At 37.0% G+C, this 14,932-nt stretch overlaps 2 protein-coding genes across 4 annotated transcripts in view; one reads left to right on the top strand and one right to left on the bottom strand.

The window, feature by feature from the left end:
• The window catches only part of LOC308642109 (sacsin-like), a 107,892-nt gene extending 100,174 nt beyond the window's left edge, over positions 1-7,718 (top strand). The window contains 2 exon segments of the mRNA XM_081280707.1: positions 3-6,092; positions 6,094-7,718. Of these exon segments, the coding sequence (XP_081136833.1) occupies positions 3-6,092; positions 6,094-6,312 (6,309 nt within the window). The 3' untranslated portion in view covers positions 6,313-7,718.
• A 4,713-nt stretch (positions 7,719-12,431) lies between these two features.
• LOC308648164 (gamma-sarcoglycan) overlaps positions 12,432-14,932 on the bottom strand; it is an 86,619-nt gene continuing 84,118 nt past the window's right edge. For 2 of the 3 annotated variants that reach the window (XM_081292847.1, XM_081292848.1), the window contains exon 8: positions 12,432-13,465. In XM_081292847.1, the coding sequence (XP_081148973.1) occupies positions 13,292-13,465 (174 nt within the window). In that variant the 3' untranslated portion in view covers positions 12,432-13,291. The remainder of the gene's footprint in view (positions 13,466-14,932) is intronic. The other variant, XM_081292849.1, reaches the window with a different exon arrangement.

Here is a 14,932-nt window from a genome sequence, read left to right as displayed (position 1 = left end):
GATACCACTGTAAAGGATACCATGCTGATATACCAAGGGAGGTAGCTGTAAAACTAGGAGCAATACCAAAGAGACATAAAGCATTAGAAAGATATGCATCCAACATTTGTTTTACAACACTTGGCACAGAATTTGGGCAGAAAGAAAAATTGACCAGCAGAATTAAGAGAATCCTTAATGATTATCCTTCAGAAAAGGAAATGTTGAAAGAGCTTCTTCAAAATGCTGATGATGCTAAGGCCACAGAAATCTGTTTTGTGTTTGATCCTAGACAGCATCCAGTTGATAGAATATTTGATGATAAGTGGGCCCCATTGCAAGGGCCAGCACTTTGTGTGTACAACAACCAGCCTTTTACAGAAGATGATGTTAGAGGAATTCAAAATCTTGGAAAAGGTACCAAAGAAGGAAATCCTTGCAAAACTGGACAGTATGGTATAGGATTCAATTCTGTGTATCATATTACAGACTGCCCTTCTTTTATTTCTGGCAATGACATCCTGTGTATTTTTGATCCTCATGCCAGATACGCACCAGGAGCCACATCTGTTAGTCCTGGACGCATGTTTAGAGATTTGGATGCAGATTTTAGGACACAGTTCTCAGATGTTCTTGACCTTTATTTGGGAAACCACTTTAAGTTGGATAATTGCACAATGTTTAGATTTCCTCTTCGTAATGCAGAAATGGCAAAAGTTTCCGAAATTTCCTCAGTTCCATCATCAGACAGAATGGTCCAGAATCTTTTGGACAAATTACGCTCAGATGGGGCAGAACTTCTAATGTTTCTTAATCACATGGAAAAAATTTCTATTTGTGAAATAGATAAAGCTACAGGAGCTCTAAATGTGCTGTATTCAGTAAAGGGCAAAATCACTGATGGAGACAGATTGAAAAGAAAACAGTTTCATGCATCTGTAATTGATAGTGTTACTAAAAAGAGACAACTCAAAGACATACCAGTTCAACAGATAACATATACTATGGATACTGAGGATTCTGAAGGAAATCTTACCACATGGCTAATTTGTAATAGGTCAGGTTTTTCAAGTATGGACAAAGTATCTAAGAGTGTTATATCAGCACACAAGAACCAAGATATTACTCTCTTCCCACGAGGTGGAGTGGCTGCCTGTATTACTCACAACTATAAAAAACCTCACAGGGCCTTCTGTTTTCTACCTCTCTCACTGGAGACCGGGTTGCCATTTCATGTGAATGGCCACTTTGCACTCGATTCAGCCAGAAGAAACCTGTGGCGTGATGATAATGGCGTTGGTGTCCGAAGTGACTGGAATAACAGCTTAATGACTGCATTAATAGCTCCTGCATATGTTGAATTATTAATCCAATTGAAAAAACGGTACTTCCCTGGTTCTGACCCAACATTATCAGTTTTGCAAAACACACCCATTCATGTTGTAAAGGACACTTTGAAGAAGTTTTTATCATTTTTCCCAGTCAACAGGCTTGATCTACAGCCAGATTTGTATTGCCTAGTGAAAGCGCTTTATAGCTGCATTCATGAAGACATGAAACGTCTTTTACCTGTTGTCCGGGCACCAAATATTGATGGCTCTGATTTGCACTCAGCAGTCATAATTACTTGGATTAATATGTCTTCTTCAAACAAAACTAGACCATTTTTTGACAATTTACTACAGGATGAATTACAACACCTTAAAAATGCAGATTATAATATTACAACACGCAAAACAGTAGCAGAGAATGTCTATAGACTGAAACACCTGCTTTTGGAAATAGGTTTCAACTTGGTGTATAACTGTGATGAAACTGCCAATCTTTACCACTGCCTTATAGATGCAGATATCCCTGTTAGTTATGTGACCCCTGCTGATGTTAGGTCTTTTTTAATGACGTTCTCCTCTCCTGATACTAACTGTCATATCGGGAAGCTGCCTTGTCGTCTTCAGCAGACAAATCTGAAACTTTTTCACAGTTTAAAATTTTTAGTTGATTATTGTTTTAAGGATGCAGAAGAAAATGAGATTGAAGTTGAAGGATTGCCCCTTCTCATTACACTGGACAGTGTTTTGCAAACTTTTGATGCAAAACGAGCCAAGTTTCTAACAACATACCATGAATTGATCCCATCGCGCAAAGACTTGTTTATGAATACACTGTATTTGAAATATAGCAGCATTTTATTGAACTGTAAAGTTGCAAAAGTGTTTGACATTTCCAGCTTTGCTGATCTGCTATCATCTGTGTTGCCTCGTGAATATAAGACCAAGAATTGTACAAAGTGGAAAGACAATTTTGCAAGTGAGTCTTGGCTTAAGAATGCATGGCATTTTATTAGTGAATCTGTAAGTGTGAAAGAAGATCAGGAAGAAACAAAACCAACATTTGATATCGTTGCTGATACTCTCAAAGACTGGGCATTGCTTCCAGGAACAAAGTTTACTGTTTCAGCCAATCAGCTTGTGGTTCCTGAAGGAGATGTTCTACTTCCTCTAAGCCTTATGCATATTGCTGTTTTTCCAAATGCCCAGAGTGATAAAGTTTTTCATGCTCTAATGAAAGCTGGCTGTATCCAGCTTGCTTTGAACAAAATCTGTTCCAAAGAGAGTACATTTGTTCCTCTTTTGTCCTGTCACACAGCAAACATAGAGAGCCCCACAAGCATTTTGAAAGCTGTACATTACATGGTCCAAACTTCAACATTTAGAACTGAAAAATTGGTAGAAAGTGATTTTGAAGCCCTTATAATGTATTTCAACTGTAATTTGAGTCACTTGATGTCCCAAGATGACATAAAAATTTTAAAGTCTCTTCCATGTTACAAATCCATCAGCGGCCGCTACATGAGCATTGGCAAATTTGGAACATGCTATGTACTTACAAAAAGCATCCCTTCAGCTGAAGTGGAAAAATGGACACAATCATCATCATCTGCATTTCTTGAAGAAAAAGTTCATTTAAAAGAGCTGTATAAAGTGCTTGGTTGTGTGCCTGTAGATAACCTTGAGGTATATTTGAAACATCTTTTACCCAAGATTGAAAATCTCTCTTATGATGCAGAATTAGAGCACTTAATCTATCTTAAGAATAGACTATCTAGTATTGAGGAATTATCAGAGATTAAGGAACAACTTTTTGAAAAACTAGAAAGTTTATTGATCATCCATGATGCTAACAGTCGACTAAAGCAAGCCAAACATTTTTATGATAGAACTGTGAGAGTTTTTGAAATTATGCTTCCTGAAAAACTGTTTATTCCTAAGGATTTCTTTAAAAAACTGGAACAGCTTATAAAACCTAAAAATCAAATTGCATTTATGACATCCTGGGTGGAGTTCTTAAGAAATATTGGGCTGAAATACATACTTTCTCAGCAGCAGTTGTTACAATTTGCTAAGGAAATTAGTGTGAGAGCTAACACAGAAAACTGGTCTAAAGAAACATTGCAAAATACAGTTGATATCCTTCTGCATCATATATTCCAAGAACGAATGGATTTATTATCTGGAAATTTTCTGAAAGAACTGTCTTTAATACCTTTCTTATGTCCTGAGAGGGCCCCAGCTGAGTACATTCGATTTCATCCTCAATACCAAGAGGTAAATGGAACACTTCCTCTTATCAAGTTCAATGGAGCACAGGTAAATCCAAAATTCAAGCAGTGTGATGTGCTCCAGCTGCTATGGACATCTTGCCCTATTCTTCCAGAGAAAGCCACACCCTTGAGTATCAAAGAGCAACAAGGTAGTGACCTTGGTCCACAAGAACAGCTTGAACAAGTTTTAAATATGCTTAATGTTAACCTGGATCCCCCTCTTGATAAGGTCATTAATAATTGCAGAAATATATGCAACATAACAACTTTAGATGAAGAAATGGTAAAAACTAGAGCAAAGGTTTTAAGGAGCATATATGAATTTCTCAGTGCAGAAAAAAGGGAGTTCCGTTTTCAACTCCGAGGAGTTGCTTTTGTGATGGTAGAAGATGGTTGGAAACTTCTGAAGCCTGAGGAGGTAGTGATAAACCTGGAATATGAATCTGATTTTAAACCTTATTTGTACAAGCTACCTTTAGAGCTTGGCACATTTCATCAGTTGTTCAAGCACTTAGGTACTGAAGATATTATTTCAACTAAGCAATATGTTGAAGTGTTGAGCCGCATATTCAAAAATTCTGAAGGAAAACAATTAGATCCTAATGAAATGCGTACAGTTAAGAGAGTAGTTTCTGGTTTGTTCAAGAGTCTGCAAAATGATTCTGTCAAGGTGAGGAGTGATCTAGAGAATGTTCGAGATCTTGCACTTTATCTTCCAAGCCAGGATGGTAGGTTGGTAAAGTCAAGCATCTTAGTGTTCGATGATGCACCCCATTATAAAAGTAGAATCCAAGGGAATATTGGTGTGCAAATGTTGGTTGACCTTAGCCAGTGCTACTTAGGGAAGGATCATGGATTTCATACCAAGTTGATAATGCTCTTTCCACAAAAACTTAGACCTCGGCTTTTGAGCAGTATCCTTGAAGAACAGTTAGATGAAGAGACTCCCAAAGTGTGTCAGTTTGGAGCATTGTGTTCTCTTCAGGGAAGACTGCAGTTACTCTTGTCTTCTGAACAGTTCATTACAGGATTGATTAGGATTATGAAGCATGAAAATGATAATGCTTTCCTGGCCAATGAAGAAAAAGCCATAAGACTTTGCAAAGCCTTAAGAGAAGGCTTAAAAGTGTCCTGTTTTGAAAAGCTTCAAACAACATTAAGAGTTAAAGGTTTTAATCCCATTCCCCATAGCAGAAGTGAAACTTTTGCTTTTCTGAAGAGGTTTGGTAATGCAGTCATCCTGCTTTACATCCAACATTCAGACAGTAAAGATATTAATTTCCTATTAGCATTAGCAATGACACTGAAATCAGCAACTGACAATTTGATTTCTGACACTTCATATTTGATTGCTATGCTGGGATGCAATGATATTTATAGGATTAGTGAGAAACTTGATAGTTTAGGAGTGAAATATGACTCTTCAGAGCCATCAAAACTGGAACTTCCAATGCCTGGCACGCCAATACCTGCTGAAATTCATTATACTCTGCTTATGGATCCAATGAATGTGTTTTATCCAGGAGAATATGTTGGGTACCTTGTGGATGCTGAAGGTGGTGACATCTATGGGTCATACCAGCCAACGTATACATATGCAATTATTGTACAGGAAGTTGAAAGAGAAGATGCCGACAATTCTAGTTTTCTAGGCAAGATATATCAGATTGACATTGGTTATAGTGAATATAAAATAGTTAGTTCACTTGATCTGTATAAGTTTTCGAGGCCTGATGAAAGCTCTCAAAGTAGAGACAGTGCTCCTTCTACACCTACCAGCCCCACAGAGTTCCTCGCCCCTGGTCTGCGAAGCATTCCTCCTCTATTCTCTGGTAAAGAAAGTCACAAAACTTCATCCTCAAAACACCACTCCCCCAAAAAGCTTAAGGTTAATTCTTTACCCGAAATCTTAAAAGAAGTGACATCAGTGGTAGAGCAAGCTTGGAAGCTTCCAGAATCAGAACGAAAAAAGATTATTAGGCGGTTGTATTTGAAGTGGCACCCTGACAAAAATCCAGAGAATCATGACATTGCTAATGAAGTTTTTAAACATCTGCAGAATGAAATCAACAGATTAGAAAAACAGGCTTTTCTAGATCAAAATGCAGACAGAGCCTCTAGAAGGACATTTTCAACCTCAGCATCTCGATTTCAATCAGACAAATACTCATTTCAGAGATTTTATACTTCATGGAATCAAGAAGCAACAAGCCATAAATCCGAGCGGCAACAACAAAATAAAGAAAAATGCCCTCCTTCGACTGGGCAGACTTATTCTCAGAGGTTCTTTGTTCCTCCCACTTTCAAGTCAGTTGGCAATCCTGTTGAAGCACGGAGATGGTTAAGACAAGCCAGAGCAAATTTCTCAGCTGCCAGAAATGACCTTCATAAAAATGCCAATGAATGGGTGTGCTTTAAATGTTACCTTTCCACGAAGTTAGCTTTGATTGCAGCTGACTATGCTGTGAGGGGAAAGTCCGATAAAGACGTAAAACCAACTGCACTTGCACAAAAAAATAGAAGAATATAGTCAGCAACTTGAAGGACTGACAAATGATGTTCACACATTGGAAGCTTACGGTGTAGACAGTTTAAAAACCAGGTATCCTGATTTGCTTCCTTTCCCACAGATCCCAAATGACAGGTTCACTTCTGAGGTTGCCATGAGGGTGATGGAATGTACTGCCTGTATCATAATAAAACTTGAAAATTTTATACAACAAAAAGTGTGAAAGTATTTAAAGCAAAACTAAAGCAGAGCCAGATCTTGAAAGTGTTGTAGCACAAAACAAATATGAATTGCTGTACTTCGTTAAGCTTCATTGCCAGTTATCTAGGAATTGTGAAGCACATTGCAGATTGTTCTGGAAGAATTTTGGAGTTATTAGTATGAATACCTATAGAGAAGTTTAACTGAATCTAAAAGAAAATTATTTTGAAGATGGTTGTCAACCGCAAAATTGCTAGAAGTATTTGAATGATTGGGATGGCACATTATTGAACTGCACTTTATATAACCAAAGCTTAGCAGTTTGTTAGATAATGAGTCTATGTATGTCTCTGGTTAGGATGAAATCAATTTTGTTTTTAAACATGGTATTTTTGAAGGAGCTAATGAAACACTGGATATATCTTTGGTTTGAACATAAAAGGGGAATTAAGTCTTTGAAGTTTATCATTTTTAAATGGATATTCTTGGATGCATTATTCTTATCAGCTGGATCTGATTATGAATTTGTTGCAATTTTACATCTTAAGTACTCAGTATGTTTAAAATGGTACAGTATTTTAATCCTGAATATTACTTGAGTAAGAGTATGAAGATAGTATTTAGAGTGCACTGAGTGTACTTTACATCTTTATTTTAAATGGGTTTTTTTTTTTTTTACACCTTATGTTTACAGGCTTCCTATTTCATGAAGATAACATATGGAAAACTCCAAGTGGTGGCAGTTCTCATTACATGATGTTAAATATTGTTTCTGAAACTGCTTACCAAATGACATTTATCAGTGGTTAGAACATTTGCTTTATGTTTGTGTGTATGTATTTTCCACGAATGTCATAATTTATATAGTGTGGTTGAACAGGATGCAATCTTTTGTTGTCTAAAGGTGCTGCAATTAAAAAAAACAAACCTCTTTGTCTTTCAATATGGCACTTATTGAAATTTTTATTTTAAGTTAAAAATTAAAATCATGATACTAGTAGCTTATAAAAAATGAATTATTAGCTTGCATTTTCTTCATGAATGATTCAAAACTGACATTTAATTTTCATCATGTTCAGATGTCCTACTTATTTACTTTAACATATTTTGTTTGCAGAATGTTAATGAAAGAAAATAATAGTTTATATAAATGTACTGGCTGTAAATGATGCTAAATATAATATTTTTTGCAATTAAGGGCTTACAGACCATGTTAAAACTTTTTTACTTTTATTGGTAATAAGGAATGTTTGCACCTCCATGATTGTGTTGCTTTTGGATGTGAAATCATGTAATTATTTCTGCTGTTAATAGTAAGTGCCATAATTTTAATAAAGCAAATGTACATATGAAATCATTGTAACTGGTATTTCTTGAAAAATAGTTCATTGGCAATTAAACTTAATTTCTTCCTTATTAAGTTGTGATATGCATATTTATGTGCACTTATTGGAATACTGGAATAGGATTGTTCTGTGTTTTTATGTTGGAATTAGTAGGTTTCTTTTTCATGGTTAGTTGAATAAGGAGTGTATGGTAAATATTATGTTTAAGAGGTGCTCATTGATGTAGTTAAGAGTGGAGTTTACTTCAGCTTTTTAGGGAGTAAGATTATTTGATATGTATGTTGTATAAACGTATTTGAAAACAGACACATCAAATATGGGTCTCCTTTAGGTAGAGTTTGAATTGATAGTTCCTTGCCTTGGCTGCATGTCTGGGGCTCATTCACACTTAAGCTTACCTGATAGAGAATGTTCATCTTTATTTATTTTTATTTGTTTTTATAAAGATATACATGGATGTAGAGTATATTTTGACATATTATACATACATGAGTATAACTTATTCTAATTAGAACCCCATTCTTGTGATTGTACTAAATGTGGAGTTTCTGGTCATGTATGAACATAAGAAAATTATGTTAAATTAATTCTGCTGTCTTTTCTATTCCCATTCCCTTCCCTTCGTTCCCTTTGTTTAATCCAGTGGACTTCTATTCTTCCCTCTCTCCCCACCTTATTGTGTGTCAGTATCCACATATCAGAGAATATAATTGGCCTTTGGATTTGGGGGATTGGCTTATTTTACTTAACATGATAGTCTCTAGTTCCAATCATTTACCAGCAAATGCCATAATTTCATTCTTTATGTCTGAGTAATATTCCATTGTGTATATATACCACATTTTCTTTATTCATTCATCCGTTGAAGGGCATTTAGGCTCGTTTCATAGGTTAGCTACTGTAAATTGAGCTGCTGTAAACATTGATGTGGCTGCATCACTGTAGTATGCTGATTTTAAGTCCTTTGGATATAAACTGAGGGATGGGATAACTGGGTCAAATGGTGGTTCCGCTCCATCTCCATCCTGCTTTCCAGAGTGGTTGCACCAGTGCATTCCCACCACAATGTATGAGTGTGCCTTCCCCCCCCCCCCCACATTCTCACTAACATTCATTGTTGCTTGTATTCTTGATAATTGCCAGAGAATGTTCAACTTGTAACTGAAGCACAAAGTTAGGTGGAGGAGGCCTAACAAGCTTTCTCTTCTGGGGTTTCCCAAATTCTCTCTTCAGCTTTATTTAAAAAGTGCTTGCTGCTTTGAAGCTCAGAGTCAGCACTTAGAACATTTTTCATTGCTTTGCAGTATTAAAAATCACACAGAAAACCTTGTTTGGCTTTATTGATAGTTAATTTAATTCGATTTCTGTGTTTTTTAAAACTTTTTAAAAAGCTATATATAAGTTCATAATCATGTTTATGAAACACTTGGATCCAAAGGAGTTTCAGAATTTGATTTTAGAATGTTAATATGAGGGCATATCTGTTTGTGATGATTACAGGCAGCACCCTGTGATCAAACCTACTAATATTTCCAGAAAGCCTATGAATATCCACACTTGAATACATAAGTCTGATAAATCATAGAGATTCAGGTCAGGTTTTGCCACCAGTAGTTTATAGCAGATATATTTGAAAATATTTTATTTTTCAGATTTCTTTAGATTTTGAAATAGACTAAGGAATTTTGGCTCTGAATTCAATTTATGTATTTTACTATTTTATGCTTTTAAAAATCCCCCTCCCCCTTTTTTTAAGACAGTGGAACACAGGTGCTTCTGAGTAGCAGGGATGGTGCAGGAAGGAGGGCATCTCTAGCAAGATGGCCAACTTATACATAGTCTCCTTGCCGAACTGGGCAAGGAACCTGCATGGTGCATCTAGTTAATGAAGCAGGGGTAGGGAGCCCGAGAAAAGTTTAAGTAGAAGGTTGTTATAGTGTTCAACAAAACAATGGGAAGTTGTTCACAGGTCTGAACATCTTGGGGATGGGTGGAATTTACTTCTTCCTTAGTGCCAGCTGACACTTACTGTACTTTAAGTGTTTTGTAAATCTCCAGAATGATGTCTAGTGCTAGTAGAAATCAGCAGTCATAGAAGATTTTCCATTCAGCCATTTTCAATCCAGATTCTACCAGAGAAACAACAGTAGGGGAAAAGAAGAGGGAGGAGGGGAGAGAGGGATAGATAGATATTGATTTAGTGAAAAAATTGTCTTGTGATTGTGGAGCTGGCAAGTCTAAAATCTATTTCTGCAGGCTAGAAAGACTTGAGTAGGAGCCAAACCTGAAGTCAACAGGTGGAATTCTTAAAACTTTGGCTTCTAAATTTGGTTTTCATTTCTCTTGTTTTAAGAGACATGACTTAAAGTAGTGTCATTCATTCATTTGAAGCAAAACCCAAAAAGTAAAACATCTCTGAGCACATTGCAGGTGTTATATATGCTAGGTGTTGGGATATGATGGGCACATTGCATTCCATGAATCTAACTAGCCTGATATGATTTATCTACTAACATGAAATCAGTCAACTTATATTCTAAAGCCAAATTAGTTAAATTTTATTTATTTTTTAAATAATGAGTCTAAAATGTTTGCTTTTTTTTGGGGGGGGGGGTTTGTTTTGTACCAGGGATTGAACTGAGGGGAACTTAAAAGCCACATCCCCAGCCCAATTTTCTTTTTTGTTACTTTGTTTTGAGATAGTAGCTTGCTAAATTGTTGAGGCTGACTTTGAATTTGTAATTCTCCTGCCTCAGCCTCTTGAGCCATTGGGATTACAGGTGTGTGCCACCACACCTACTGGTCTCTTTTACAGTTGACACGTGGTTCTGGAAGTACCCTCCTTTACCCTGAATACAAAAGCTGGCCTCTAAGGAGACAGAATTGAAGTCAGTGTGTTTATTTAGTTAAAAATATGTTTTTTTACAAAATTTATTTGGCTTTCAAACCTCAGCAATAGTAAGTGGCATTTAAAATTTGGAGAAGACTGGTAGAGCCAAGTAAGAAGCAATGCTATTTGTGGGAGGGAGGGTACCAGGGATTGAATTTAGGGGTACTTGACCACTGAGCCACACCCCCAGCCCTATTTTGTATTTGGAGACAGGGTCTCACTGAGTAGCTTAGCACCTTGCTGTTGCTAAGGCTGGCTATGTACTCGAGAACCTCCTGCCTGAGCCTCCTAAGCTGCTGGGATTATAGGCATGGGACACAGTGCCTGGTCAAGCAATGGTATTTTTAAATCAGGGGAAAAAAGGGGATGAACAGCCATATGAAACAGACACAAAATAAAAACATTAGTGTGCAGGGTTTCAGAACCTCTGCCTTCATTCACTCTTCCCTAAAGAAGGGAGGCTTGCCCGGTATGTGAACTGGGGAGAAGGGCCTAGAATATGCAGCTGTAACCTATTAGTGTGAGTTTGGTGGCCTTTAGAAAAGGTGGTCTTTCTTTCCATTCTCTATAGGGAACCATGAGAGTTGGGACACTGCAGTTCTGCCTGTGATCCCAAAGTTTTCTTTAATTCAGCTGTGAAGTCCTTTTTGCAGCAAACCCAATGTCTTTACAATTAAAGTTTATATTTTTATTGTCTTCTTTTTGATTCATGTGTCTACTTTTCAGTTTGGTTCATAAAAGAAGTCAGGGTTTTTTTTTGGATGCCTAAACATCAACACTCCATTGTCCACCACCACTTTGTATAATGAGTCTGTCTATGCACCTTGTTAGGTGTGTTTATCATCATGACCTTGGACCTTCAGTGAAAATTTAAAGTACATCCTATAATGTATTAATAATTTTAGGATACAGACCATCTAAATTTTTCAATCTAACAAGGGGTAAATTCCTTATTGTTGGAGAATGAAGCTATCTGTATAGCTTCTTTCAAGATGATTCCACTTAACTGAAGAGGAAAAAAAATCAAATTTAAACATTCCCCATATTTCTCCTTGATTGTTTTTCTTGATCTACTGTCATCTGAACACCATCTTTTGGACATGTACTATGAGAACCAAGCTAAGCTGGTGATCCTATGTCAGGTCAACAGAGCTTGAAGACATTTGTTTTTCACAGATATGGTACAGGAAGTAAATATGAGAAAATAGCAGAATGGTTTACTATGACCATAGGCATGTCGTGTTAAGAAAGCAGTATTGATTTTAAAATTCAGGATTTAACTTAATGGAAAAGGTGAATAGCAATTTATAATTAGAAGCATACCCCTCACCCTGCAAAACTTTAGGATCATTACATTTATAGAGTTTTCTTTAACAGCTTAGGGAGCATTGTGTTTGTATTTGCAATTGAATGTGTGTATGTATACTCACTACTTCAAAACCAGGGAGTTGTGAGCAACACTGTTAAATTAGCACCTCATTAAAGCAGCACTAGAAATAGTTCTTTCTCTTGATTCTGAGACTAGAATAAGAACTTGAACTTGGTATACATCCTATAATTAGGATGTTCCAATGCTCTTGGTCTTGCTGCATCTTTAGCTGTTTGGTGATTCTTATTGTAGCACTGTTTATAACAAAACAAAAGCAAATCCCACCACAGAAAGTGGCCACATCTTTCAAAGTAAGTTCCAGGCCTCTATAAAATGGACCTGCTTTCATAGGTTCAGCATCCCAAGTGTTTTAATCAACCCACACAATTACTTGCCACACTAAACATACTTTCACCAAAGGTCAAGAGGGATTTAGAAGGCAGTATCCAGTCTCTGTGGTATAGAGGGAAGCACGCAGGCTGAGCAGGTAGGAGTCCCACTACTCACTCCTTGATCGTGGAAGATGAAAACAACACTTTGGGATTCAGTATCTTTATTTGTCCAATTGGCACTGTCTCATTTGTACAGTTGTCATATAGTCTGGTGTTTGGGATAGAATGAGAATATATCAGTGTTTCCAGAGAAAACAGCTATGCAAAATTTGGGTCATAGTTTGGGTCAATTCCAGTAGTTCTCTGTGACCTGTGACTTGCCCTGAGTCTTTGTCATCAGTACCTTGAGGGAGAATATTACTAACCTCAAAGAATTGTTTGTAGGGATTAAAGAAAGTAAGAACCATGGAGTCTGAAATATGTAGGTTGATTTTTATTGCTAATTGACTATATATATAAAATAACTTATTTTTTGTAATTTATTCAATTGACTACATATTGTAAATCAGATCAACCTCAAATCACCTTTGAAACCTGAATATTTTCTTGTGAAGCCTGACACACTGTATGAAGCTGCAGGAAGAAGGAGACGCTGTATAGAACTTGGGACATTTTTGTATTGACCAGTTCTACTTTTGTGAAGAGTTAGATATCCACTGTTGAACATTATAAATTAATTCCTCACCAAAATTCAATATTTTGTTGAACATTGACATGTATGAGAGATGGAGAAGAGGGCTAGGAAAAGTCACCATTGTTCTGATGAAAATTAATCCAGTGGAATAAACATTCTTCTGACATTCTGATTTTTGTATCTAACATCCACAGGTCACCTTGAGATCATGTCGTTTAGTTTTTGGTGCATTCCTCTGGAAAGCCTGTCCTCCTCCCAGTTCTCATCCTGTCTCAGTCTTGCAGGATGTCTGGCTGCTCCCTAAGTGGACAGGTTCAAGGCCACACTTCTCAGGGAAACAAGGCAGGCGGTCTGTGGAAGAGGCAGTAGTTCAGAGACAGACGTGGCTGTGTTCCTGGCATGTGGTATCCACACCAGCCACAGACAGGTATAGCTTCCCATCCGGACACACACAGATTTCATAGAGTCCCTCCGGGCCACCAGAGGGACTCCAAGTCCCCTGTACCAGCTTGGGTAGACAAATGGTTTCAGTATCAAGCACCAGCTGTTTGGAAGAAAGAAAGGGATGGGATGCTAAGGAGGAATGAAATGGATCAACAGGAAATTCATATTCTCACAATGTTTCAAGAAGATTAGTTTTTTTCTCATAGAGAAAGAAACAGGCACCTGACTTGCATTAAGCCACATCACAATTATCTGTTTATTTAAAAACCTACTTCACATTTGCATGCCGGCAGGGGCTAGACAATTCCTCCTCCAAATTGGAGGGAGGCTGCTCTTTTTTTTTTAGTCCAGCTGGAAAAACTGACCACTCCTGACACCATGCTATGCCCTTACAATTTGTGTGTTTAATAAACTGGATTGCTTTTCAGTACTATGATCTACACTCCTAAAAATTCCTTTCAGAATTATTTGACAAAAATAACACAATTCTTTGTCAATTCACATTTATCTTGTGAGCCACTTTGACCTCATGTTAAATTATCTCCTCCTCATTAGGATGATGTACAAATCACAGAAATAGATTCATCTTGATAATTTTTACCTGGGAATGTTGGAATTTTTTTTTTATTGGTTGTTCAAAACATTACAAAGCTCATGACATATCATCTTCCATACATTTGATTCAAGTGGGTTATGAACTCCCATTTTTTACCCCAAATACAAGTTGCAGAATCACATCGGTTACACATCCACATTTTTGCATAATACCATATTAATGACTGTTGTATTCTGCTACCTTTCCTATCCCCTACTATCCCTGCTCCCCTTCCCTCTCATTTTCCCTCTCTACCCCATCTGCTGTTGTTTAATTCTCTCCCTTGTTTTTTTATTTTTCCCCTTTCCCCTCACAAACTCTTATATGTAATTTTGTGTAACAATGAGGGTCTCCTTCCATTTCCATACAGTTTCCCTTCTCTCTCCCTTTCTCCCACCCCACTCGTCTCTGTTTAATGTTAGTCTTTTCCTCATGCTCTTCTTCCGTGTTCTGATCTTAGTTGCTCTCTTTATATCAAAGAAGACATTTGGCATTTGTTTTTTAAGGATTGGCTAGCTTCACTTAGCATTATCTGCTCTAATGCCATCCATTTCCCTGCAAAATCCACGATTTTGTCATTTTTTAGTGCTGCGTAATACTCCATTGTGTATAAATGCCACAGTTTTTTAATCCATTCATCTATTGAAGGGCATCTAGGTTGGAATGTTGGAATTTATCCTGATTTTATCTGTGATTTTGTTTTCCTATGAGAGACAATTAAATTACCCTTGTTAGCAATCAACCATTGCCCTAACATTGTAAGATTGTTTGAATTTCCACTTCTAGATGCTAAAAACAATAGATTTACTGATGAAAGCCAATTCAAATGCAATGAAAGTGACTAGACCGTCTGGTCAGATTATAATTTAGCTAAATTGAAATGCAAACACATAGCTATTGATGGAGGCTTGGGAACATTTTTAATAAACAAGTTAAGAATCATCACACTGAGCAGGAGCATCTAGCTGGTCC

The sequence above is a fragment of the Spermophilus citellus genome, assembly GCF_964194105.1.
Source record: "Spermophilus citellus genome assembly, chromosome: 1".
Lineage (NCBI taxonomy): Eukaryota > Metazoa > Chordata > Mammalia > Rodentia > Sciuridae > Spermophilus > Spermophilus citellus.
Note: the sequence above shows the minus strand (reverse complement) of the source record. Positions and strands in the feature narration are given on the sequence as shown.